Genomic DNA, 26,111 nt, shown 5'->3' with positions numbered 1-26,111 from the left:
GAAGCAGGTCAGTTGTAAAGTTCCGCTACCGGTTTCAAACCGCTACATACATCCAACATGAGCTGTTTTTTAGATGGCTCCAAGTTCAATTTCCCTAAGCTCAGTCTAACCACCTCGCTATTAGATAATAGTTCATTGCGCTTGGCCTCTGATTTTGAAATTTTAACAAAATCTGAACTCTGAAGAGCTTTTAGTTCCTGGTATGATCCAATAACGGAAGAAGACAATTGCTCCAGGTCGGGTGTTACAGTGATTTCATTGGTCAAAGGTTCGGCTTTTAAAACCAACCCATCTTCTTCTGACTCAAGGAGCTTCCTAGCGTTCACTGTATTTCCTCCAGTCTTAGAATCAACGCCGTTATTGAACTCACTGTTCAGGGGGAAATTCGATTCTTTCAAAGTTTCAATACCAAAAGAGATCAACTTCGAATGACTGGTACCGTTCCAATTTGCACGATACTTCAAAAGCGATAGAACAGTAGGGGTTTCCGGACAGTAGGTAGTCGCACTCGCATCAGGTAGGCTTTTACGCTTGGGCGCTATTTTACTAATAGAAATACCCGGAATCTTCTTGGATGCAGTGTTCTTTTTCTTGTTATCACTAGAAACTGATAATCTAGACTTGGCATGAGTACTAGCGGTTCTAGGTGCTTTGCTGTTTACGACCTCAGAATATCCATTATACGACCGCTGTGTTTTACGCTTAACAGGCCCTTCTATTGGGTTGCCACTTACATTGTTAATTAAATTCGGACGTTTAAAAGATCCAGGGGCTCTGGTATATCTCTTTGGAGTATTTTCTCTATTATTTTTGATACGTGTAAGTGGCTTTGGTTTATTTGGTCTTTCCCGTGTAGTAGCAGCATCAACACGCTTGAGCAACTGGTTTAAATATTCCTTTGTAAACGCAGTAGAAGAGTTGAATCTCTTGCTAATGTGTACGAATCCCATCTTCAGCATTTTATAAATGGCTCAATACAGAACCTTCAGCGCGTACTTATGGCTACAACTTTTATCTGATGTTGAGAGTTCGAAGTATCTCGTCAAAAATTTTTCAGCGATTGCAGTTAAAATAATTAAATACTTAGTTTAGTAACTACAGTAAACAACAATAAAGCTATAACTAAGTAATAATGGTACTATAATGGGCTAACCTGCTAAAATTATTAAGAAGTTTCGTAGGGAACTTCCAGTTCTTTTAGCTTAATTTCAACAGTTTCTAGGGTACTTTTATTCAAAGTTTTGCTCTTCCTGATCACAACCTTCTCAATTAACGCAATTGAAATATCATCGGAGCTTAGATAAACATTATTCTTAGACTTATATATTGCATTGTGTAGCACCAATTCAGTTTTGTTCAAGTAGATGTGAACTGCGCTAGAAGATCTCATTCCACTGATTACCGCGCTGTCCTGGCCAGTGACACCGACTGCCATGTGGACATGATTACGTCCCATTCTCTTGATATATTTCGATTCTAGGATCAACAGTAAGTTATTTATACTGGTCCCATGGATAAGGTTCTGAGGCAGCGCATGCTGCAGTGTGATTCTCTCCAGTACTCCTTCTGCAGGTTTTACTTGGGCAATCGAGTGACCCTGGGTAGCACATATGTGCTCTTGGCCGTTAGCATCGACCTTAATATGAAATCTTTTCTTGTCATTGACTTCAACAATGCGATGTATGTCTCCTATAGTACACTTGTGGGTCTTGAGCCTGTTGTGAGAAAGCATGGCAGCTATAGGAATGTAACCGTTTGAGTCTATAGGTAGATGTTCTTTTATGGCCCCATGTCGGAGCAGGTACGACATAGCTTTACTTACCAATATATCACGCTTTGCATCATCTGGAGTGGGCATCGTTAACTCATCGTCTGTTAGTAGGAGATGAGTAGTTTTGTAGGTTGCTTAAATTACAGCTAAAAACTGGCCGTCGGGCATAACACATTACATCGGCAATGAAAGTATCATATCTACCGGGCCGTTATTAAAGTAGTTGACTATCTGTTTAATATTGTTAAACTATTTACAGTATTGGCTATGGCGCTCTTATGAAAAGTAAGTTAATAAATAAAAACTGGGACCAAAGCTTGCCTCAAGCATTTTAACGTCCAACCTTACCACCACAGCATCCTCCGCTTACTGCACCAGCAGTGAGGGTACTTTTTGGCTTCTTAATCGAATTATTGTCGCCTAGTTCAATATCTTTGTGAATATTTAACTCAAATACATCGGTCCCATCTTTTCGTTCTCCCTGGACCACATTATTCCGAAGTATCTTTGCAACATCATTCATATACTGGATTTGCTCTTCTGGAGTAGCTTCCGGGTTTGGAGGAGACCTCATACCATCCTTCATAAGCTTTCTAGAAGCAAGTAAAGCACGAGTATCATTACCGAAGGCAATTCTTGATGCTCTTAAACCGTTTCTATATGCTGCAAGGGCTTTATTAGCGATAGTCATCAGTCCTGCAATGTTATAAAGTGTAAAAGGTAGCTTTTATTAACGTTGAGTGTACTTTCAATTCTTAACATTAATCGGTGCTTTAACTAAACATATAGAAAAATCAGCTCATGTGCTAAGAACTCACGGCAAGGCGAACAATCAATAAAACAAACTTGTTATTCGAATAAAAAATACGAGAAATATTCAAAATAGCAATATACATAGGTTTACATATGGTTAGCATTTAAACACGTGTATCTTTAGGACAACATGAGCAATCCACTATAGTGTTTGCCAGTGCTCATATAAACGTATGATCCAATAAGAGCCCTAAAATGACAAATAGAGCCAAGGACAACCATGATGTGGAAGATTTGATGTGAGTGGCCAACGAAGTCAAACTTACCAGGAGCTAAAGCTTCGGGTATGCGCAACCCATAGAGGACAACTCCCAAAATGTAGAAAATAGCCTCTATTATAACGAATTTTAGCTGAATCCGAATCATCCATCCTGCAATCCCAGGGTGTAGATACCCAGCCAGCACCGGAATGATGCCACTGAGTCCAAACACGGTGAAGAAAACAGCCCGGATGGGCCTAAATGCAACACTGTTGAATTTATCATGCAAGACAAAAACAGTGCAGCAGCAGCTAAGCACGAGTGTGAAACATGCGAAGAAAAGGAAAAGACTGAATTGGTCGTACAAGCCGTAGTAAAGCAAGGACAGGATAGAGCATGATATCTGGACTATGATACCAACATAGTCAACCTTGGACCATACGTTATTGTGCTTTTCAGAATGGTGTTTCAAACAGTGAAAGCACGAGCTACACATCAAGCAAGTTACAGCACCCACAAGGTACAAATTAATCATCAAATATTCCCTGAACGTGCTTCCCGGGACCACTTTGTCCAAAACGAGCTGTGTCAATAACAGCAACACCACTAGGTATGTAATGCTTGGAACCAAGTGGGTGTAAATGTTCACAGATTCGTTGTTGAAGTAGGTCATCGACCGTAGGCAAGCCCTTATAGAATTAGTCTCTTTTACGTACCCAGTCCAAATAAGGTCATTATCCTTTTGCCAATCCGGCAACTCGTGGAACGCGGCCAACCTTCTCTTCGAGGAGGTTTTCACTGCTTCTTCTGTTGCCTTAACTACTATCGAGCCCCTTCTTTGCCTCGACTTCGTGATAGTGCTAAAACCTGCCATTTTCTCAATTCTGAATGAAGTCTATTACTCAAGCAGCTAACAACGCATGCAAACTCCCTCCTACCGATGTTATATTATATTGTCTATAGGTCTTTGATAGTTATCAGTAGGTGTATTGTGAAACAGTGTGATATAAAGGTAAAAAGTTTTTTTGTGCGGGAAGACTTGCTTGCTATGTGGCATTTACGATCAAGCGAAAGACAAGAATAATACTCTGTTATTGATGGTATTCGTATTAGTACACAACTTTATAGAAAGTTAAAGGGGTGCTACATTCCTCCTGAGCTGTTATTGCTGCTCTTTGTGTTGTGGATATCAACAGTGTCAAGCCTAATGCTCGACAGAAGTTCCAGCGACACAGGATGCCGATGATAATTGCCGGCAGAGGCCTGGTATATAATACGCCCTGATACTCAAATGTAGGCGTTGTGTCGCTCTAGAGACCATGTATAGAGGTCAGCAAGTAGTTGTGGATATGTCACCCTTTAATATGTTTCGATAGTGCGAGGTGCGATGATTTCTATGCGTCTTATGCTGCGAATAGTGCACGGACAGTCTACCGGTAGTTTGCAGCTGCAGCTGTGTTTCTGATGCTCCGTTGTAGGCCGTAATGACCTGGGGCTCCACGACGCTGGAAGCGTCCGATTGCTCTTGGGGCTGATAGTATTCTTTGGTGGACTTCCTAAAAATATGCCATAGTTTCTTAAATTTCTTGTTACCCTTGTCGTTGTCATCCGGCTGGAAAGAAGACGGTTCTACCAATCTACCCCGACCAGGCGGCGGCGAGCAGCTGTAATTGAGGACCGGCGTCTCCAGTGTGCATGGTGAAATGCCACGTAGAGAATGCTGTTCGTCCATTTTAATGTCCATAAGCTCAAACAACGAGTCAATTTGGCAGGTGTCATGACTCCATCGATCGTTCGCACTTTTTGAGTACATGGCAACTGTTAATCCGTTTTCGAGCTTTGTCCTGGGGTTCCACTTCTGGTACTGCTTCTTAAACTTCTGCATATCGACCATTGTTTGAATCTCAGAATGGAAGTAACAATTTACATTGGACATTGGTAGGCAGTTTTATATGGTCGTAGTTTTGTTATTTTTTATTTAGGCCTCGAAAAGACTTGCTGATACTGTTGCAATAAATTTGTGTAGGTTACGAGATTGACGTTGGGAAAGTCTACTTATTTAAATATTCACTTGTGTGAATTAATTTCATCCTGTAGTAATAGTATCATATTGTATTTTTGACCCACTGACGCTTTTGACGCACAACAACACAAAGTATAACTACAAATATATGACGCGACACATTTCGAGCCTTAAAGGTCAGAATACAATCAGTATTGGCACTCTTTTTTATAATTAAACGTACAGTGACACCCGCGTTGTCAGCGACCTTTTAGCTCAACCAAGATTCTGATTAAGTAACAGACATAGACTTCTTATCACCGAAAACGAACGCAATACAGTCCGGGTAATGTTTTGTTTTCCTCTTGTTTATTTTGGTTTTATTCTAAGGGGTATGCTAAGAGTAATATAGCAGTAAAACTACCAATAAGAAGTGCCTCGGATAACGTCTAAATTGACCAGAGAGAGTATATCTTATAATTCAAGACGTCGGGTTACTTTGCTAGTAAGGTTACATTACTGCTTTGTTTTGTCTTGGGAGGTGTTTAAACTGGTAAAACAATACATACCTCCGCTTATAAAAGATATCGAATCAAAAAATAAGATAATTGTGGACTTTGTTTCAATCAAGCAGGGTGTAAGCGAATTGGTGCATTTTATGAGGGTTTGAAGTATTGTTTGTATCTTATTAAAATTGTAGTGTTCCGCTGGGATAATTAATTATGTCATATGAACATGAGAAACCGTTAATGCCGGACGACAAATTTAAGTTGGACGGTCGCATGCAGGCGGAATATGGAGAAGATATCACCACTGGCGGGTCTAGCCGGCCGGTGGAGAAGTATTTGTACTCTACTGGGAATGTAAATTATTCAAATGGCATTGGTGTGCATGGTGGTGACATATCTAGACCAGAAATCGGCCGTGCTATTACTGATTCGAGGAATTTTATTTTTGTTGATCACCAAGGGTTGAAGAGGCAGGTGAATAATAGAAGTCCGAATGGACTTGCAGTCTCTGAAAACAGCATAGTGAGTGATGATGAAGACGGCGATGCTGACGACCAGTACAGTTTGCCTTTGAGCGAAGATTCGCTGTCGGACAACATCGATCGGCCGGAATCCACTTTGAATACACAATTGGCATCTCTCTCGGTAGCTGAAGCTTACAGGAAGCGTCATGAAGAGTGGGCGGAGAAAGGATCAGCTAAAGTTGTCCGAAGTACAACCGACCCGGAGACTGGGAAGGTTACAAAGCAGGTTATTAGAAGGGGAATTAAGGACTTTAAATTTGGAGAGGCTTTGGGCGATGGCTCGTACTCTACCGTTGTGCTGGCCACTTGCATAGAGAGTGGAAAGAAATACGCCGCGAAGATACTCAACAAAGAATATTTAATCAAGCAGAAGAAAGTCAAATACGTTAATATCGAGAAGAATACACTTCAACGGTTAAACAGCAGCCGTATATCCGGCATAATAAAGCTCTATTTTACATTTCAAGACGAGGCGAATCTTTACTTCATTTTGGAATATGCGCCTAATGGAGATCTGTTGTCACTGATGAAGAAGTATAATACATTAAATGAAGACTGTACTAGATACTATGGAGCACAGATACTAGACGCTATATCACATCTTCATAAACATGGCATAGTACACAGGGATATAAAACCAGAAAATATTCTATTAGATAAAACAATGAAGGTTAAACTGACAGATTTTGGTACGGCAAAACTTTTGGATATACAAGAGGAAACCAAATCATATGACCTACATACCAGGTCGAAATCTTTTGTCGGAACAGCGGAATATGTATCGCCCGAACTATTAAATGATAATTGGGTAGACCACAGGTGCGATATTTGGGCTCTTGGATGTATATTATTCCAGATGATTGCTGGAAAACCACCTTTTAAAGCTGCCAACGAATACTTGATATTCCAGAAAGTTATGAAAGTTCAGTATGCGTTTTCTGCTGGGTTTCCAATGGCAGTTAGAGATCTAGTTAAACAGATCTTGGTGAAAAATCCCGATCTAAGGTTATCGATTCCCCAGATTCGAAAACATCCGTTCTTCGCAGAGATAGACTTTGAAAATGGTGGAGCATGGTCGAAGCCTGCTCCTGAGTTGAGCCCCTATAAAGTCACGTCTAAAGCTATGCAAGCACTACCTAGTCCAAAGGAGAAACTTCCAAATCATAACAGTGATCGTTTGAAGAAAAATCTTCAAAATATCAAGGCAGTTACGTCTACACCGTCAAGAGCATCAAATAACTCAAGTTCATCGCACGATAATAACAGCTCATCTGGCCGTAATACCAGGCAAAACAACAATGACATCACATCCGAAGTTCCGAAGCGTAGACCAATCAGTAGCGCAGGTACCGGTGCATCATCAGCAGCATTTGCGGCACTTTATAAAAGAAGGACATCACATTACTACAGTAAACATTCAAGTAGCCCTGTTGTTCCCGTCCCTAATGCACCACATAGCGCACCCACAACATCAGGCGCCGTTCCAAATACGCCTTTCACATTTGCTATGGGGAACAGATCCACTACAACAGCTACAGAAACATCAGCTGCAGGTGCCCATAAAAAGAATACCACACCTGCACAACTAATGAACGCTACTGATATTTTTTGGTCATTTTATTTGACCAGACTTGATGAGCGTGTTTTAAAAACAGGGGAGTTAAAAATGGCAGTCATAAAGAATCAGGCTCTAGAGCGCAAAGTTGATAGAGTTAATGCAGTAATGGTAGATACTGTGAAAAATCTCAGTAAAGGATCTCTTTTATCTCAAGTAGTTAGAAATGGTGGACACAATACAGGTTTCAGAAATGTTGATAAATCTAGTGGAAATGAGGAGGATTTTTATAAGGAGTCAACAGTTAATTGGGAAATGGTCGCTGAAGAATATAAGGTTAAATCTACCAGTCATGATGAAACTGAAGTTGAAAATAACATGACTAATAGGTTCAAGAGGCTGTTCTCTGGTCTTAGGAGTGGAGAATCTAATGAAATAGCACAAGCGGATAATTACCAGCAAAGGATGCTGGTATTAACGACGTACGCAAGATTGTTGGTTTTAGTTAAGACCAAGAAACCTTCTAAAGAAGTAAATGAGACTTACGAACAACAGTACGAGATCAATATTGATCTTCCAGGCATACATATAAAGGAGGTTACGAGTGAAAACCAGGAATATGGAACTTTTGTGATACAGACTCCTTTCTCTTCATTTGTTTTTAATTGCCCTCATGGTGAGCTTAGTACTTGGATTGAAACCTTCAAGGTAGCCATCAGTAAAAATAGTGCAAGGTTACTGGTGGAAGCTAGTGAACATGAACCAAATCCCATGGCGAATACCGCTGCGAAGCTCAGTACTGGAAAGCTGCCGCAAATGCCCTCGAAATCAGATATTAGATCTCCTGTTACACAAAATGAAGAACCGCCTTCATCGAAGGCCAAAACTGCCGCTTCTGCTAATAACATGACTACGAAATCGTCATCTTCATCTTCAAGCTCAGCAGCTGCGTCTCGGATCGAAGTTAAACATGAGAGATTATTTGACCATTTCGTTTTTAGAAAAAATCATGAAAGACCACAAGCGCAACCTGTTCCTCACTCCACTGCTTTACTTCATGGACTTCCAATTTTACCACCATCATCTAATGAGGCTCAAAAAATGATACCCAAACAAAGCGGCAGCACTGCCCTTAGGAATAGACCCAAAGCTCATTCAACAAGAATGTTTACGAAAAGTGAGCGTTCTTTGAGAAGGTAGTAAGGTTCGTTGAAACCCTATTGGTTAGCACATTTAACAAATAATCTACCGAGTGTGCAATATTTAGAACCACAAACAATTTTACTATGTTTATAGTTCCTCTGAATAGAGTATTTAGAATAATGTTAGCCCATAATTACTTTGTCACTTGAGAGAAGTCTTTTAACTATCATGTCTATACCTTTTAAAGCTTTGGAAAAGCAATGTTATAAACAGTTACATATGTTTCATCTTCAGTAAGGCGTGAATGATAGGACGTAAATACTATCATACACAATGGGCTATTAATTTTTGAATCTCCCCAATACATTTTTTAAAACTCGAACGGTGATCTCATGGCAAGCATTGATATAATGGTGGCTTAAATCTTGGAATAAAAACTAATATTAGATGACAAAATGGACCGTATTCTTAGCGAAAGGCTAGCAAGACAGAAAGCACGAAAGGAGTTATTAATTTGAATCATAATCAGAACTATATTCAGAAGCAGAATCCGTAGCTTCAAATTCCTCCACAATGACCTCATAGCCTTGACTTTCTAGAAATTCCTGAACAGATTCCAGCTTGCTTGGATGACAGGTAATAAATACAGCACCTTTTTCAGAGTTGAACATATTAATAAAGTATTTTTGCATCACTGTTTTCAAATCTTGGATGGTAACGCTTCCAACCTTAGCTAAAAATCTGGAATTGAAGTCCGGACCGCGCTTCTTGCAAAAATTATTGCTATACTTTATTGTTGCAGCGTTAAAGTAGTTTGACTCGGCGCCAGCAAGGCCATGAATAATACTGGCTAGAGCACAATGAACTAACTTCTCCTCGAACACAGTAATACCATTTGCCAAGTCTTCAATGATTCGCTTACCTGATTCATAACAACTAATAACATCAACTCCACGATAAATACTATAACTTAAGCAGTTAAACTCAAACTGCTTACCAACATTTGCACCATATGCCAATCCTGATCCACGAATACCTTTCCAGAACGGCCCTTCACAGACCTCAAGATATGCCGCAGCCATACAAACTGCCGGATAATCCGGGTGTTGGTAATCTAAATTTATCGGAACAGAAGTCACACAACTCATATAAGTTGACGCAGATGCTGGGGTTGTTGCAATATATGCTGTTGACTTGGGATCCAAACCCAAGTTCGATACAGTCTCCAACAAACGTGGGGTAGGAGGAACGACAACTTGTGATTTATCCATAGGAAGCTTGTCAACCAACTGTTTCCATGGTTGATAGACGTCATCTAGCTTTTCTATATCACCAAAAATTAAAATATGGAATTTGTGAAAATGAGACCTTAGCTGGTCTCTAAAGGATTCCAATTTAGGTAACACCTCGGTTTCATAGTTTCCTTCCGTAATATGTTGCAGAACACCATCCAGCACCTTCTGCACAAATATGAAATCTGTAGATTTCTTCATAGATCTATCAGTAAACATATGTCTATTGAACAACGATTGCTTCATTTGAACCCCCTCTCTCTTGGTTTCAACAATTGAGTTCAAAAACTTCTCTAGCAAGATACTAACACGATTTTGATCAAATACCATGTCATACAAACAATGCTTGATCCATTTTACTGCATTAGCATAATCAGAGGACTTACATTCAATTTCCAAAGAAATTAAATCGGTAAATTCTGCAGAGAATCCTAAGGAAATCTCATTAACTATGCATTCGTTTTCTAGTTGCTTCACTATTTCTTCATAGTCAATAATATTATTGTTCTCATCTTTCATCGGTAGTGTGAACAATTGACGGAAAATATAGAAATATGGTAGGAGCGAAGTATCTTTTACGACTCTTGAATTTAGCAATAATTGTACAGTAACGAACTGCGAAGGGAAATGTTCTAAGTGGATGAACAATGGAAAGTCTTTTGGTCTATTAGCTAGAACCTTCAATGTCAATTCATCTTCTAGGTCATTGTATTCATGTTCAACGGTAGTGATATTTTTTGTTTTAATAAAATCTACCGATGAAGCTGGATCCTTGATAATGAATCCATTCATAAGCTCTTCTGGGATAGGCTTATTGTTTTGTCGCTGAGCTTCATCAATGGTAGCTTGTAATTGACCAAGTTTCTCATCTGAAAAGGTGCGTTTACGATGATTAATCAAGTTCTTCTGATCCTCCTCAAGTTCATTATATTTGTTAGCGCTTGGTTTACCTAGCACTATCACAGGCTTGTTTTCAACTAAAACTTCTGCAAGTAAAGACTGCCAATCCTCAGTTTTCCAGTCTAATAAGATATCGAAATCGGTTAAATCCATGGACCTCTTAAGCGAGTTCCCGTTTTCATCACCATATAAGAAGTCCATAATACATATCTCTGATAAGAAAGAAGATCCGTTTCTTTCAGTGGAACGTACTTGTACCCACTTGTTTTTATCAATAACTTGCCTCATCCTTTTGATGTCTATTTTATGGTTAGACAAAATGCCTAGGACTTTATCCCTTGCTTCTTCCAATTTGGAAGAAGGGACACCATGAAGTGTAAGGTTCATGATAGTTTTCATATAGCAATCAGGCCAGTAGGAAACATCGGTAGCCAATGGATTTTCCATTTCAACAAGTTCCTTATTGAATGGCGCCAATGATGTGTCAGTTAAGTATTCGAACAACATAGACACGGCTAAATCATTGACAGTATCTAAATAATCCTTACCAATCCATGCCATGGCAACTTCACCCCTGGATTCATCTAATTCAGGGAACTCAACAATAGATTCGACTATTTCGGTACGTTTTTCCGGGATTTGTGAGTTTGGAGAGTCGATAAATGGCCTCACTCTCTTTTTGTCAAACTTAGGAAGCTCTGCATCAAACTGTTCCATAACCTCTAGCAATTCGTCCGCTGGCACATTACCGCAGATAATCAAATACATGTTTTCTGGAGAATACATTTTAGCGTAAAATTCTCGAATTTCGTTGTTTGTCAACTTCCTGAGGTTCTGGGTCAAACCTCCAGTCTCATATCGATAAGCATTGCCTTCTGGAAACATTAAACGCTGTTTCTCTAAATTCGTAATAAAACCGCTACTAGCTTCAATCGCCTCCATCTCGCTATATACAACACCCTTGTCAGTGCATTCTTTGGGATCAATGTGGTGGACTTCCGTAGTATAAGCATAATCTGTCAATGTGGGATTACACAAGTGATCCAAATACACAGGTAGCAGCTTCTTAAACCCAGGCCATCCTACAGATTCCAAAGTGTATACTGTCTGATCGGTAGCAGTCCATGCATTGGTATTTGACATAGCAATTCCACCCACAGTATCTAACAAACCTTTATAAGGATATTTCTTAGAACCCATAAAAATGAGATGTTCAAGAGTATGTGCTACTCCCGAATCATTATTACATTCCGTTCCCACAGCAAAGTAACCCTCCACTATTGGTGAGGACTTGGAATGCAAATGAATTATTTGTAACCGGGAGTGATTAGAGATATACTTAGTTAATTTGTATTGCGGAGCATAATCAAGCCTGAAAGATACCAATTTTTCGAACACCATTGCTATCTGATCTAATAACACCTCTGGAAGTTAAACTGGGTCCTACGGTTTATGATAAAAGGACTTCAGTTCTTTTATGTAGAGCCACTTTGAATAGAAACCAAATATTAATAATATGTAGGTAAATGATAGAAAAAAAAAAAAGAAATGAAGTACGGAACCATTCATCTCCTTGAGCATACACTAAGAACGTTAGCCAACGCCAATTGACGGGTTCAATGCTAACAATTGCTGCTGAACCTATTGAACAGTACTATAATGCGAAGGTACCTATAAAATACTACAGAATGCCTTTGGCTAGGCTCAGATGTGTATACGTTTCTCTTCAAGTTTTACTTCAGAAGTCTAACGTCTAAAAAAGTATAATTTATCATCATAGCTAGCCAGTGCCTCCATAGTTTATGGGCATACCGATACAATTACGTTAATACAAGAAATTGATTGCTAATGCTTTATCTTAGTCCAACCTGCAGGTATTAGTGATGACAGAGCTCATCGCCATGATAAACTTCGCTGCCATTACCTTAAAGTAGAATGCTACTAAAGCAGGTCATGTTGAAATGAATCATGGATAAGAGCAGCAAAGACAATTGGTTGTTTTCATGCTGAATGTAAACCAACTAAAATGAAAGATAAATGAAATTTTTTTAAATGTTCCGTCCGTTATATGACAATAAAAAAAATGCTTACCATCGATTAGGTAACCGTAGCATTGGAAATACTACTATGCGATAAGACATTTGTCAGTGCCATAAGACATCAGTAATTGATGCGACAATGGATATGGTAACTGAATTGTATGTTTTTGGGATAGGTATCGTTAGATCAAGTGTTTCTATACAAGTATTGCTTTACCGTCCCGTAGTAGACCACTTATGACATTGTAGCGCATAACGTAGATCCCCCCAACGGCCAGTTCGACTTCCTCGTTCAGATCGGGGATAGTGACAGAGTAGCAGGGCTTGCCATCGTCATTAAGCACTTGTTCCGAGTCTTCTTCACCTGGTTCTGCGCCTTTAATTAGAACAAAGACGAACTTACTCCAGTCCGGCTGGTCTATCATGTTGATAGAGCCATCTGTGTCATCGATTGCTTGCATTTCTGGAGGCATATGCCGTAATACAGAGTTGTTGAAGAGCTTGAGCAGTATTTTCGAATGCTTATCGTGATACACCATCTCTTGGGGAGATAGTAACTCAGTTAACGATAATGTGCGGTCATTTGCCTGGTCAAGTTGCCTCAAATACAGACTGTACTTGTCTATCTTGTGCAGTCGACAACGAATGTAGCTTCTAATTACAAATTTCAACCTTTCAAGTTCCGCCTCCATACATAGCATAGGAATCTTGGCATCGTTTTCGGCAGCCTCTTCTAGGAATCCCATTGATAGGTTCTCGATATGTTCTATTTGATTTGTCAATCTCTGAAGAAGCCTCCCTATCAACAAATGTGGATATGGAAGTAGTTCCGGCGCCATTCGCTCGTTTCTCCAATGTGTAATAAGCATTTGGTAGTCAGATTCAGGTGTGATATTATTAACCGCTATATGCTTCTCATGGTTACTAGGTGTGCCATTTGCTTCACTGAACCTTGTTGTATCATGTTCTGAACTTAAATAAAGGGAGCTATCGACAGCAGTGGTATCCCGATCTAAATCTGCTAAAATATCATCAATATTAAGGTCCATTATGGGAGTTTCCGCCGGAGTGGCGATTATTGTTGATCTTACAGAGGTTAAACGATAAAAGGGCGAAAATAAAAAACTAAACGTCTTTTTGATAATTTAATCTAGAATCGTACAAGGTTCCCAATTCAGAAGCTTGTAGGCGATATTAGGAGACGGTTATAGTATCTAGCAAAGATGGAGGACAGGCTACAGCAGTTAGATGCTATGAAGAGGAAGTTACAGGAACTTCGAGAACGGAGACCGATAGTTGTGAGTGCAATATCCTCGCCTGTTTCAATGGATACCAAAAAGCGCATTACATCAAATGATGATTTTGTTTCGCATTTATTAAATAATATTCAAACCCCCAAGAACTCTCAGGATACGGGTAGCGTAGATTTGATTAGCGTGGGCGTTCAAACAGACAATATGGTTGAGGGCGAGGAGATTAAGGAAACATTAGAACAACATGGCATTACGAATACTACCACAATTACGTACGAGAAGGCTGTTCAAACTGATGATATCGAACTAGTACCTTTATATGCTGAGACTATTGACAGATCACCGGAACCACCGAAGTCAAGTGCCGAAGATGCTATTAAGTTAGAGGAGGAAGAGGAGTTAGCATCGGTTGTCAACGAGATCGAGTATAGGAAACTTAAGCCTCTAGTTATAACCTCTCAAAATATATCGCTCGAGACAACTACATTTGCGTTAATAGAGGCCCTGGAAAACAAGCGCAGCCTAATTAATGCACACCAAATGGAGGGAAACACCTTTTCTATATTTTCACACGAGTTGCAACTGGATATAATTCAAGGTATGAACCCACTCTGTGCTTCTATAGACTTTTACCAGGGGTTTGTGTTAGTTTTAGTACATTGGGAATCTAAAGTACAGCACTATAACACCCAAACAGCATGCTATGTCGTTAGTTTTGAGACTGGAGAAATTGTAGACACAGTTCATTTTCAAGGACAGACTTTAATTCGAGGTGAGTTTGTGAGGGTCAAGGATTCCAAGATCCTTACTATGCTTTTGACTTCCTATAATGGCAAGACTATTCTTTACGAATTGAGAACAGTAGCGTCAAAATCTAGTGGCAAGACTTCGGGACCGCCGAAATTGGAAAGAAATGTGATTTCGCGTAACTATCACAATTGGCCAGTTTATGCTATGTGGCAGTATCACGTACGGGACTCCAAGGTTTTGTCAGCCAGTACAGATGGAACAATACATGAATTGAACTTGATAGATCTTAAACCAGTAACTGATCCTACCAGCTGGAATGCGGTCAAAGTCATTCCGTGGTCAAGATCGGAATTGATATTAAAGGAACCAACTGGGAATCTTAAATTTATAGAACAACTGTCGAGGCTTTCTCTATACGATGAGGTTACTATTAAAGCTATATGTACATTCCATAACGATCCTAGCAGCATATACCTCGGGTGTGAAGATGGAGGAATATACAAGATAGTAACTGAGAAAGGTGAGGGTCCTAGAAATATTAAAGTGGCATTAGATAACAATGGTTTTATTCCCATTGCGGCCTCTGATAATGAAGGCTATGTATCAGCTAATCAGGATAATGATTCTGAATTTGACGAAGATTTGGAACAAGGTCCGCTATTCCATGTTGGTCCCATTACGGCCTTATTCCCATGTAAGGACCTGCAGGGATTGATGGTTTCCTGTAGCATGGATTGGAAATGTGTGTTATGGGATGTACCGAACAACATTAAACTGCTTACCGTTGAACTTGAAAGTGCAGTTATCTCCGGGGAGTTAGCAACTTTTTCTGCAGAAAGTGGAGTTCATCACTTGGCACTTCTCACAGCATTTGAGTTTCATATTTATGAATTGAACCTAACTTCCACACACACTTATCTGGGTAGTATTAAATGGTCGGTACCATCTGCACCCAAATTGGTGCTATCGATACCTGTAACGCAGAGCAAGCACGGGTATAATATGTTCAGCTACTTCAAACTAGTTCAACAACACGAAAGTTGGTATGCAATTCTTGGGGGAGAAGGTAGTAAATTGGAGTGCTATAGAATATTCTCCTGACTTAGGAAGACGTATATCGTATATATAAACGTAAACCTACCAACAATAATCCATTCATTACTCGGATCTTTAACAGAGAAAAAAAGAAAAAATAAATCCTTCCCCGCCAGGACTCGAACCTGGAATCTTCTGGTGTCAGAAGTGACTATCGTAGCCAGACGCCGTGACCATTGGGCCACGAGGAATAAGAACTTATTGGTTGTGTTACCTTGTTTTAGGAATGTATCAATCCACTCTAAAGTGCCTTGTCGTAGATTCAGATAAACACTTCGTGGAGACAGCAGCTGGAAAGGAAAAAACAGAAAACTCAACAGTGTTGGATATTTTTATCTTTATCGAGTAAAATAGTTTACTTAGCTTCTTTGCATTGATAGATATATAAATCTCCTTATTTAAGATGTAGGTTGAGTTTGAAGTCTACCGTTTGATCTCACAGGGAAACTAACAATTTAATACTCTTATGCAATAATAATGTTAAATTACTGTATATGTATCATTGCTCTCAATCTATCCACTAATATACCAAGAAACTGCTAGGTGGGGTAGCGCTTTACGTAAACCATATCTCACATGTATAGGAGTATAAATATAATCAATTGTGAAGTGGAAATCCCTCATGTAATTATTACTACTCATATGATTTAAGGCAATTCAAGAGCTAGTGTAATTTAAATTGAATTAATTTGGGGTTTGTGGTATTGCATATCGCTAAGTCTATACGTGGTCAACGCCGTCGCATTTCCTAATGTCGAGGACTACCTAACTGATCATGTGCTAACTTGAAGTTCCTTGATTACGTGTATGTTAGATACTCAATGATAGATTAGTAGACTATGTATATAGATCTAACCTTAGTCAATGTCCACTTGCTTTCCTTGGACTCCGAGTCATATTCTCATAACTACCTATGGCGTCTTTATATAGGTTAGACTTAACTAGTCTATCTTCCATTCTTCGACAGATCTCGAGTCAGTTTTAGCCATTACTCCTACTTCTTCATACAGATCTAATCCGACGTTTCGTACTTCCTACTAATCGATAGTAAAAATAAAATCTCCTAATGGCGTACTTATTTTTCTGAAGTTCAATGCGCCCCTAAATAATGCTATAATAGGAACATAATGCTTAAAAACGTTGGGTAATTTATTTTCCTCCAATAAAAGTAATCCGCGGATAACCCCTCCTGTCCTTTCACAAAAGCAGCCTATTAATCTATGACAAAAACGGTCTGTGTTGACAGCTCAACGAGTGTTCATTGCTTTCGAAATAGAAACAAAACATTAATTATTTAATAAAGGAACCAACTTGTTATTTTCCTCGGTTGAAAATCTCTGTAAATGGTTTACAAACAACAAAAGTGCAAGGTAAGAGTTGCGATAAACTTATCTTCCATTCAAGCTAAATATAACTGGTGGGTAATGCCAACATATCATGCGATCTTTATATTAATTTGAGAGTTGCTTATTACACACGAGTATACAATAACCCAGTTCTGTTTGAATAATATCTTATTTATCATATATTAGTAATTAAAAGCAATTGCTTTAATAGCTCTATAGATGCCAACTAAAAAACGGGCTGACGTAGTCCCTGATTTGAAATTAAGAAGATTTTTATTAGAATAAATAATTTCCATCAAAGCTTTTCACTATTAAAACTAGGACAGAATAACATATATACCTGTAATTACTTCAATAAAGATCCAAGAAGCTTGCTTTCATCCATATCAGATTACCAATATGCTAGTCTCTGTCCTTATACATAGGACATACTAACTAGTAATAATCTCTTATATATAAACCTAATTCTTATAGCTGCAAGAAAAGTAATAACTTTCATCAATGTTCTATGCAATAGTTATAAAAGAGTTTTGTCCGTGATGGCGCGGGCGCGACCGGTGACGCCTGTCACTGACGCGGAGGGTGCCACTGGCGCGAGAAGGTATCAGCGCGAGGCTTGGAAAGATAGGGGCAAAGAAAAAGGACGGCAAGGATGTCAGAGCTCTAATTGGAGCCTTTGGTCGTTGCCATCGCGTTCACAGTTGACAATTGCATCGAGGCTTGCCACCCCCAAATAAGCGTTGGAATCGGGGAATTTGGATAAAATATCTTTACCAACAATCTTCCTGCCTCTGATACTTGAGTCGCATGCCCCCGGGCCGGAGTAACGAACTTTACAGGGAACTAAAAACGACCACATAACATTTTCACTTTTTTTTTCTGCTGGCGGGATTTTAGGAGGCGGGCGATTAGAAGAAAGGCATCTGCGTCGGTGAGGGCGGCAGCAGGAAGGTGGTTGTGGTTGTGGGAGTTGTGCTCGAACTGAGCGAGGAGTTGGAAGTATTTTTGGAACTGGTTGGGAGAATGTTTCCATATTGCACTGACGATCTTGGAAGAGGACTTATGGAAAATTGTTCTCATAATAATAAACTTGTTTCTTGGTCTGGTTGGCTTCTTTGTACCTAGTATGAAGACATACTTGGGACAACCAGGAGGCTTAAGGAAGTTGGAGGAGCGGGTAGACGTTCTCTTGGGTAGCTGTGTCATGGTTGTTTTGTAAGAGATCAAAGTGATTTTCCTCATTTTTTTTTTTTTTTAATTATATAAATCTGGTAAAGACGGGGGTGCAAGTACCGCTATGTAGTATTATGTACCCATACAGCATGTCAGTGTCTAGTATCGACGAGACGGGTCAAGCCATTCAAGATGTATGTAGTGTTCTGCTAGGTGTTGTAACGCAGCGAAGAAGAACAGTGTTACCCAAGGAAACAAAGGAGTTCCTGGAAAGTGTGTTTGAAAGGAAGCGTTGTCCCAACGCCAAAGAAAGACGGGCAATTGCAGAGAAATGCGGGTTAACACCTATACAGATAAGAATATGGTTCACAAATAAGCGAATGCGTTCTGCGCGCTTTTAAAAGGACAGCTGAAAATTTTCTCTGCTTACCTTCTACCTCACACCCCACCGCCACCATGTCTATCGAAAACCTCAAGTCCTTCGACCCCTTTGCTGACACCGGCGACGACGAAGCCTCCTCCTCCAACTACATCCACATCCGTATCCAGCAGAGAAACGGCAGAAAAACCTTGACCACCGTCCAGGGCATCCCCGAGGAGTACGACCTCAAGCGCATCTTGAAGGTCTTGCGCAAGGACTTTGGCTGCAACGGCAACATGGTCAAGGACGACGAGATGGGCGAGATCATCCAGTTGCAGGGCGACCAGAGAGCCAAGGTCTGCGAGTTCCTCATCACCCAGCTCGCCATCCCCAAGAAGAACATCAAGATCCACGGCTTCTAATCCGTACCCTCGGCGGCTATGTCCTACGGCCTTTTCTAGCGCGCCAGCAAGCGCCGCCCGGCGACGCCGGGCGCAGATCCCCCGCAAATAGCCGACGAAAACACGCTCGCCAGGACTTCAATGTATGAAACCACTGTCAATACCCAGCGTGTCGGCAGGCACCTGCTCTATGCGCCCTCAATAGTGAGCTCTTGTCATGGAGACCCCAGAGGGGCGACTCATTTTTAACACACACAACCGTGGTTTATCGTTGTTTACATTGGATCCCTCTTTCTCTAGGGAAAGGAAGACGATACTACATAGTACTGAGCACTGGCTTGCAAACTAATAAAAACACACCCCTTGTTCGTACATAAACCGTTGCGGTTTCCTATCATTACGAGGTACGTTAATGTACCGACTAATGCTGTTAATAACCTACTATTTCTGTAATTCGAGGGCGATTGAAGAGGCATTCGACTGGCTAAACTGAAAGGTTCAGACGATACTTTCTCTGTCATGCAGATGTGAAAGAAGCGCGAAAGCGTAAAAATATGACAGCGGGCTACTAATGTGAGCAATTCTGGCCACTGCGCTAATAAATACCCAAGCCGGAAAGACATGCATAAAATTCATGGGTCTAATTAGAACACCAAATATTGCCAACTTGCAAAAACAGAAATCAAAATTGCCAGTTTGCAACTGACAGGCACCGCTCGGAAAAATACTCGTGCATCACAGTAACTTTCCAACTGAGAGGAGTATACGATAAGCTTTACCGCCTCATTCTTCTATGTGATTGCTAGAATGAAGTTGTTTTTGAGCGTATCTATCAGTCAAATGCATCTAATTACCCAGATTCATGATGGCTGTTGCTTATCGTCTCCCCCGCACGTTTCTATGCCGCCACACAAATAGTAGCTTCAAGCAAGTCTAATGGAACCAGAGCTAGCTTATAGAACCCCATTATGGATGCTAGATATATACTATACGTCGTTACGTAGTTTGTAGATCTCAACTTAGTGCCAGCTCTCGGCTGTACGACCTAGAATTCTTTATATATGTTTCGCTTAACAAGCTATTTTATGTACTCTTCTGATCCACCCTTCCCTTGAGTGGAGATATTGGAGTTTGTTTCACTGTTATAGTTTGCTGCAGGACGAGTTTCGTCTTTGTATACCTTTACGATATTGTTCCTCCAAAACCCGTCCTCTCCAAGTACTTCTGCATAAGTCAACTTATAGTTCCCGTACCTAGGCAACACGCGAGTCCAGAAACACCAATAAATCCCTCCTATGGCAAAAATGCCCCACGCTAAAACGCAGTGAGTCCAGTAAGGTATAGAGTGATAGATATTTCCCCCGTCCGATGGAGGAACATATGGGGCAATGACCATATATATGCTGCCGACCAGGAAAAATGTCGTAATAACAACCCCTGCTTTAATAGGGGGGTTCCAATGAATTCTACCCTTCCTGTGCTGCCAGTAAGTCCACAGAAGTCCTCCACTGATTGCCGTATTTATGATGTTCATTGGGTACCCGCCTAAGTTTAACATCAAATTATATACATCTCCCGATGGCGGTATAATGATGGTAATAGTGCATGCAATAAAGTTCTCCATCAATCCCACCATTGGAGAATTAAAAGGCCGCGAAGACGCAAAAAAGTTAGAGAAAGGTAACACGCCCTCCCTGCCTAGCTGTTGGATGATTCTCGCTTGCATGAAAACGGAGCTACTCATATTGCCTATTGCGCTCAGTGCAATAATAGCCGCTGAAAACCGTCTAGCATTAAACCCAAATGCAATGCCAAAAAAATCAACCGCAATCTGGAGTTCCGAATTACGTATGACATCTTTTGGGATAACCGCAAAGTACGCTATGTTAACAAGCATGTACAGAACCGTCAAAAGCACCAGCGATAACGGACCGGCTATTTTTAGCGTCCTGATAGGATTTTGAACCTCCCCCAAAGCATAGTTCACGCTCCCATACCCAGCAAACGCCCAGAAAACATTATACAACGCAGTCACGATTTCATAAATATTCACGTCGCCAGAACCTTCAAATGCGTTTTTAAAGTTTGCTGTACCAGCAGCGTTTTTGATACCTCCGGCAAGAGCAACAAATCCTATAATCGACATGACTGTGATTATGAGAATTTTAAACGATCCCAACGTGTTTTGGATATATAACCCTGTCTTGACGCTTACTCCGTTGACTACGCTCAAGAAAAACAGAATAGCAATAGCCAGCCCCCGCATACTCCAACTAGTGATCTGCGCGTTCAGCGCTACAAGCACCATCTGCGCGCCAAAAACAGAAGTAGCAACCGATGACCCATGCAGCACAATGTGGGCAGCGTACAGTGACGTTACAAAGAATTTTGGTCTTTTGAATACAAACTCCAAATAGTTCTTCTCGCCTCCATTACGCGGCATAGCAGTACCGTATTCCATGTAAACATATAATCCAGCCATGGCAAAGGTGGCACCTATAACCCATAAAATCAAAGTTAGGCCAACTGACCCGGTAAGCCTGTACATATTGGACGTGACAACAAATATACCCGTTCCGACAATTTTATTGCAAATTAAACCTATGGCCGACAAAGTGCCTAGCCGTCTACGACCTTCATCCAGCCTCACAATGAGAGTTTCTGCCTCTCCATTGCCAGGAGCGGTTGGAATTGACTCCTTTGTTGCGCGGAAGTAGTTTCTCATGACAGAATCTAGCAACAATACCTATACCAATTATCAGGTATCGGCCGCTTTCAAAGCACGACGACCTACAGTCTACCCAATGCTTGTTATATACAAATACAGACCATATTAGGGAGCGCCAATATGCTTTACTGTGGCTTAACATATCAAGTAATTAAGTTGATACCGTAAACATTTAATAGAGACAGAATCCATGCATTAGGCTGAAACACTGGGATTCTCAGAATTTGTTATCTACAGATGACGAAATAGCTGATAGTCTTGGGGCTTTTATCCTAGCACGAGACAGATCGAAGACAAAGTCATGACTTTTATAGGAAACGGCTGCATAGATAAAAGGGTATCAGTGCCAGGCAAGAGGAGATGGGAATTTTGCTACTGCTGATCAGAAATAACCGAGGCAAGATTGTAAAAGGCTCTCCGAGTGCTCGGAGTTGCCAAGGGATAATAAATAACGGCCTTTGGCTGAAGTCTCGAGCTCGTGGGGAGATTTGGGGAGTATGCAGGGAGACATCGTTGGTATGATATCAAGTGATCCGCGATAGTTTAATGGTTAGAATTCGCGCTTGTCGCGCGCGGGATCGGGGTTCAATTCCCCGTCGCGGAGTATTTTTTTGATGGATAAAACCACACAATACTGATTTCCCACAGGGCCTTTGGCTAGGGTTCTCAGTCTAAGCGTGACCTGAGTAGGGCTATTGCGTTTCAGTCATAATACTAATGTTGACGGACCTATTACGTTTATGCTACGTAACTCCATGAGATAGTAAATACATGTAGCTGTTAATTTCAGTGCTGAAAGTCTATAATCAGAGCCCAAAAAGTATATGACTGTTGCAGAAGATACACATGTCACCGCTAAGTGTGGGCAGTGGCAACTAATGCAAGCAATAGTGCTTTTATAAAGGTGTAAATAGTATTTCGTTATCAGTCTAACCGATAAATAACGGCAGTAGCTCTTCTACAAAAAAAAAAATACGAGTCTGATAAACGCCATTTTGTATTACATCAGCACAATGCACATCCCGGGATTCGCTTCAGAGGTTGAAATTTAAGCTCCCTGAGATCTCGCAGGCCCGGCCATTATGCAGGTATTGAAAGCTGATTTAAGCACACCCACGTTTTCTGGCACTAAGTGCTGGTGTGATACGTGGTGAATGGGGTATGATAAATTCCGAAGCAATAGGCTATCGCAGTAGAAATGACGTTTTAGATTATTCAGTTTCTTCAATTGGAGTACATTTTAATTGCATATCTCTCTACTACAGTATAAAATTGTGCTGGGTGTCGGTAGCCCATCGATTTCTATATACTATGCACTTTTGCAGGAACGGCAGCTAGCTTTAACAATATGAGATTCTTCAACTACAGCTTTATTGTACTCAGTCTTGCACATTTGAGTTCCGCTCTTCCCATCAGTGAAGAAGACCAGGCATTGACAGAACCCAGCGATGGGCTCTCACTGAATATCAGAAATTTGATTGCTGTGCCGTTGAGATCGTGTAGAGAAGGACAAAACTGTTTTAGAATCACACACCCTCAACCAGAACAAGAAAACCATCAGTTCAATCCTGCTTACAATCCCAAGTGGGGAAATAACCCTTGGGAAGATCCAGGCCCATGAATGTCTATAAAGAAGATCCTAAGCAGATTTAGTTGCCAAATACCGGAGGAGACATGTCCACATGCAACGCTTATATAGCCTTCTACAGACTGTACACTGTTATAAAACTGCTACCAAGTATTTAGACATCTGTATTGTAATGTTGTAGCGCTACTTCTTTGTGGATTATGTAATAGCAATTGTCGCAATATCCCTGAACCCGGATGTAGTTCTATAATTATACCAACATTCGAAGATAGACACTTGCAGCGATATCTTTGGTTGCCTAGATACCATTATTTTATAAGCTTTGCAAGGTTCATAGGAGTTATAGAGGCTATCTCATTAGCAATAGATTGATACTATTTAGTTTCGATCAATTGGAGTAACATGCAGTTTCTTATCGATATGATACATTATAAAAAGGCGGTATATACCTGCTGTTTCTTAAATACTGCACCTAAGCCACTTTTGCGAGAACGATAGTAAACCTTAACAACATGAGACTTTTAAATTGCTGTGTTATTTTGTTCAGCCTGTTCTCTTTAACTTCGGCGTTTTACAACAAGGCTGTAGTACGGGAGATAGAGGAGATGTTATCAAAGAGCGAGCGCTGCGTAAAGCCTTCGGTACCATACAATCCTGGTTATAATCCAAAGTGGGGAGAAAACCCTTGGGAAGATCCAGGTCCATGATCGGTAGAATATGACAATGGCGGATACCTGGATAGCCTAAATATTGTTCTAGTTTACGTATACGCAGTAATAACTATGTAGATAAATACATATTGCATTCATGACCTTTCCATATTTAGCTTTTTTTATTTAAGTGGTTAACAGCACCCTTTCTATGTTACCCTTATGTTATGGGCTTAAATAATGGAGTTTGTCGCCATAGTTTAAATCCGGAAGCAGATGTAGTTATATGGAAATACACTGATACTCCAAATAACTAATAGGTTTGTATGCCAAAATTTTCATGCATTGATGAAGCTATGATTACTCTGAAACTTATTTCTGCATAAGCGGTCGTTATAAGAGCAGAAATTACATTCAGATACTTCAAACTTGGCTTTATACACTGCCAAGTACGGACATACAGTATCGCTCTACCCACATTCTGTTTTGCGGAATTAATGTATAATTTGCCTGTATAAATAAATTCCGGAGCTGATTCATTTGAATTAGTTTTCCATCTAAAGAGCAATCAAACTGCCTGACATAATCAGGATTTTTGTCATAGATACGATTATAGTTTATAATCTTGGCAGGATACATAGGTAAAATAGGAGTGCAATTACGAGGTTATCTCAGTAGCAATAGATGATATTATTCAAGTTTCCGATCAGTTAGACAACCTGCTTTTGCTTATCTCTCTTGTCCAGTATATAACCTCGCTGAATTTCCTAATGCTCATCTGCGGTTACCTCTCAATATTCAAAGAAAGCTAACAACATTTAATAAGATGGCACTTCTAAGCTACTGTATTACTTTATACACTTTTTTATGTTTAGCTTTTGCTATTCCCGCTAGTGAAAAGATTCAGACATTGCAACCACGCAGCCCGCAAGCTGAACCACCATGGACTGGCAGATGTCACATGTACTATTGCTGTAGAAATTTGGAGTGTAGTCAAAATGGGTGTGGCTCATGTTACAAACCAGTAATGGATATGGAAGGCATCTGTTTAGAAAGAGACCAGAATCCAGAAGATGACACCCTTTATGATCTATACGATGAGGATGATTACGATAGTGACGAATATGTCAACGTTGATTTAGACTATGAAGATAGTTATCATGGTGATCCACGTTACTTTGGAGGTGGCGAATTAAAATAACAAGGCTAGTAATGTAAGACAATCCATATTCAATACTGCTGGTGAACAGATTTGGTATAGAATTTAAAATATAACCAAAAAGTTCATAAAGAAAATGAGTCAGAGATTTGGTCAGAATAAACCTGATATCAAATATTGCCGCTTTGTCAACTATTTAGACTGATCAACACTGGAGATATGCAGACAATTGATACTATACTTATTATAAGATATATGATAGTTATTACATATTTAAGATTTATTTTTAGTTTTTTAAGAACCATTTAAAGCATATGTAAGCGACTCCATTTTGATTATGATTTAATTGGCCTGTAGTTTTAATAACTTGTACTGGTTATGCTACAGTGTGAGTTGCATAGTGACTTGTCCTAGCATCAATGTAACACAAGATTTGTGCTAGGATAAGGTCACCCTCAAGCTTAAGAATTCCGCTGTAAATCCTACGGTTGATATAACGATCCATAGTTTATGACTGATGGTCTGCTTAATGAATGATATAATGCCCCAGAGAAGCATCATTTAGTACATTACTTTTGAATTTAGTAGCCTAGTCATTAGAAAGGGTTCAGTCTTGGTGGAATCACACCCACATTCTTTTTGAACAAAATGCTGGGTTAATATGTGGAGAATGAGTAATAATGCATCCCAAAAAATTAGTACAATGAAAATGATGTTTGCCTATTCAATTAGAGTATATTTAGTTTCCAGCCGCTTTTGCATTTTGCGTAGTAAATTTCTTCGGTTTGGTTATAATGCTTATATAATACAGTTTGTCACAATTTATGATGAACTGGAAATTTGTTTTCTTCTGCTTGGC

The 26,111-nt window shown here is 40.0% G+C and overlaps 14 protein-coding genes and 3 non-coding genes across 17 annotated transcripts; 5 read left to right on the top strand and 12 right to left on the bottom strand.

Moving 5' to 3' along the window:
• Window positions 1-8: 8 nt before the first annotated feature.
• Window positions 9-959, bottom strand: RSM28 (mitochondrial 37S ribosomal protein mS46 RSM28; the record flags this gene model as incomplete). Its single annotated transcript, XM_018132773.1, has 1 exon — window positions 9-959. The coding sequence occupies one exon, from the start codon at window positions 957-959 to the stop codon at window positions 9-11; it is 951 nt and encodes a 316-aa protein (XP_017987946.1).
• Window positions 960-1,165: 206 nt separating this feature from the next.
• On the bottom strand, window positions 1,166-1,858 carry TPT1 (tRNA 2'-phosphotransferase; the record flags this gene model as incomplete). The annotated part of the gene is made up of 1 exon (XM_018132774.1): window positions 1,166-1,858. The coding sequence occupies one exon, from the start codon at window positions 1,856-1,858 to the stop codon at window positions 1,166-1,168; it is 693 nt and encodes a 230-aa protein (XP_017987945.1).
• A 244-nt stretch (window positions 1,859-2,102) lies between these two features.
• Window positions 2,103-2,462, bottom strand: MZM1 (Mzm1p; the record flags this gene model as incomplete). Its single annotated transcript, XM_018132775.1, has 1 exon — window positions 2,103-2,462. The coding sequence occupies one exon, from the start codon at window positions 2,460-2,462 to the stop codon at window positions 2,103-2,105; it is 360 nt and encodes a 119-aa protein (XP_017987944.1).
• A 242-nt stretch (window positions 2,463-2,704) lies between these two features.
• IZH1 (PAQR-type receptor) lies at window positions 2,705-3,658 on the bottom strand (the record flags this gene model as incomplete). The annotated part of the gene is made up of 1 exon (XM_018132776.1): window positions 2,705-3,658. One exon carries the CDS (start codon window positions 3,656-3,658, stop codon window positions 2,705-2,707), a length of 954 nt encoding a protein of 317 aa, XP_017987943.1.
• A 456-nt stretch (window positions 3,659-4,114) lies between these two features.
• Window positions 4,115-4,720, bottom strand: AW171_hschr52875 (HEL335Wp; the record flags this gene model as incomplete). Its single annotated transcript, XM_018132777.1, has 1 exon — window positions 4,115-4,720. The coding sequence occupies one exon, from the start codon at window positions 4,718-4,720 to the stop codon at window positions 4,115-4,117; it is 606 nt and encodes a 201-aa protein (XP_017987942.1).
• Window positions 4,721-5,508: 788 nt separating this feature from the next.
• AW171_hschr52874 (PDPK1 family serine/threonine-protein kinase) lies at window positions 5,509-8,574 on the top strand (the record flags this gene model as incomplete). The annotated part of the gene is made up of 1 exon (XM_018132778.1): window positions 5,509-8,574. The coding sequence occupies one exon, from the start codon at window positions 5,509-5,511 to the stop codon at window positions 8,572-8,574; it is 3,066 nt and encodes a 1,021-aa protein (XP_017987941.1).
• A 452-nt stretch (window positions 8,575-9,026) lies between these two features.
• Window positions 9,027-12,110, bottom strand: SDD3 (Sdd3p; the record flags this gene model as incomplete). The annotated part of the gene is made up of 1 exon (XM_018132779.1): window positions 9,027-12,110. The coding sequence occupies one exon, from the start codon at window positions 12,108-12,110 to the stop codon at window positions 9,027-9,029; it is 3,084 nt and encodes a 1,027-aa protein (XP_017987940.1).
• A 302-nt stretch (window positions 12,111-12,412) lies between these two features.
• AW171_hschr52872 lies at window positions 12,413-12,474 on the bottom strand. The gene has a single exon (XR_001930108.1). It is a non-coding gene; the product is annotated as an HELSNR58 (small nuclear RNA).
• A 471-nt stretch (window positions 12,475-12,945) lies between these two features.
• SLD5 (DNA replication protein SLD5) lies at window positions 12,946-13,797 on the bottom strand (the record flags this gene model as incomplete). The annotated part of the gene is made up of 1 exon (XM_018132780.1): window positions 12,946-13,797. One exon carries the CDS (start codon window positions 13,795-13,797, stop codon window positions 12,946-12,948), a length of 852 nt encoding a protein of 283 aa, XP_017987939.1.
• A 174-nt stretch (window positions 13,798-13,971) lies between these two features.
• On the top strand, window positions 13,972-15,852 carry PAC11 (dynein intermediate chain; the record flags this gene model as incomplete). The annotated part of the gene is made up of 1 exon (XM_018132781.1): window positions 13,972-15,852. The coding sequence occupies one exon, from the start codon at window positions 13,972-13,974 to the stop codon at window positions 15,850-15,852; it is 1,881 nt and encodes a 626-aa protein (XP_017987938.1).
• Window positions 15,853-15,950: 98 nt separating this feature from the next.
• On the bottom strand, window positions 15,951-16,037 carry AW171_hschr52869. Its single transcript is given in 2 exon segments — window positions 15,951-15,986; window positions 16,001-16,037. It is a non-coding gene; the product is annotated as a tRNA-Arg (tRNA).
• A 1,810-nt stretch (window positions 16,038-17,847) lies between these two features.
• AW171_hschr52868 (HEL340Wp) lies at window positions 17,848-18,051 on the bottom strand (the record flags this gene model as incomplete). The annotated part of the gene is made up of 1 exon (XM_018132782.1): window positions 17,848-18,051. The coding sequence occupies one exon, from the start codon at window positions 18,049-18,051 to the stop codon at window positions 17,848-17,850; it is 204 nt and encodes a 67-aa protein (XP_017987937.1).
• Window positions 18,036-18,434, bottom strand: AW171_hschr52867 (HEL341Wp; the record flags this gene model as incomplete). The annotated part of the gene is made up of 1 exon (XM_018132783.1): window positions 18,036-18,434. One exon carries the CDS (start codon window positions 18,432-18,434, stop codon window positions 18,036-18,038), a length of 399 nt encoding a protein of 132 aa, XP_017987936.1.
• A 65-nt stretch (window positions 18,435-18,499) lies between these two features.
• On the top strand, window positions 18,500-18,766 carry AW171_hschr52866 (homeobox domain-containing protein; the record flags this gene model as incomplete). The annotated part of the gene is made up of 1 exon (XM_018132784.1): window positions 18,500-18,766. The coding sequence occupies one exon, from the start codon at window positions 18,500-18,502 to the stop codon at window positions 18,764-18,766; it is 267 nt and encodes an 88-aa protein (XP_017987935.1).
• Window positions 18,767-18,821: 55 nt separating this feature from the next.
• Window positions 18,822-19,148, top strand: AW171_hschr52865 (HEL343Cp; the record flags this gene model as incomplete). The annotated part of the gene is made up of 1 exon (XM_018132785.1): window positions 18,822-19,148. One exon carries the CDS (start codon window positions 18,822-18,824, stop codon window positions 19,146-19,148), a length of 327 nt encoding a protein of 108 aa, XP_017987934.1.
• Window positions 19,149-20,205: 1,057 nt separating this feature from the next.
• On the bottom strand, window positions 20,206-21,852 carry AW171_hschr52864 (HEL344Wp; the record flags this gene model as incomplete). The annotated part of the gene is made up of 1 exon (XM_018132786.1): window positions 20,206-21,852. One exon carries the CDS (start codon window positions 21,850-21,852, stop codon window positions 20,206-20,208), a length of 1,647 nt encoding a protein of 548 aa, XP_017987933.1.
• A 535-nt stretch (window positions 21,853-22,387) lies between these two features.
• AW171_hschr52863 lies at window positions 22,388-22,459 on the top strand. The gene has a single exon. It is a non-coding gene; the product is annotated as a tRNA-Asp (tRNA).
• Window positions 22,460-26,111: the final 3,652 nt, after the last annotated feature.

Source organism: Eremothecium sinecaudum, chromosome V, assembly GCF_001548555.1.
Source record: "Eremothecium sinecaudum strain ATCC 58844 chromosome V, complete sequence".
Lineage (NCBI taxonomy): Eukaryota > Fungi > Ascomycota > Saccharomycetes > Saccharomycetales > Saccharomycetaceae > Eremothecium > Eremothecium sinecaudum.
This window is presented reverse-complemented; position numbering and strand designations above follow the sequence as displayed.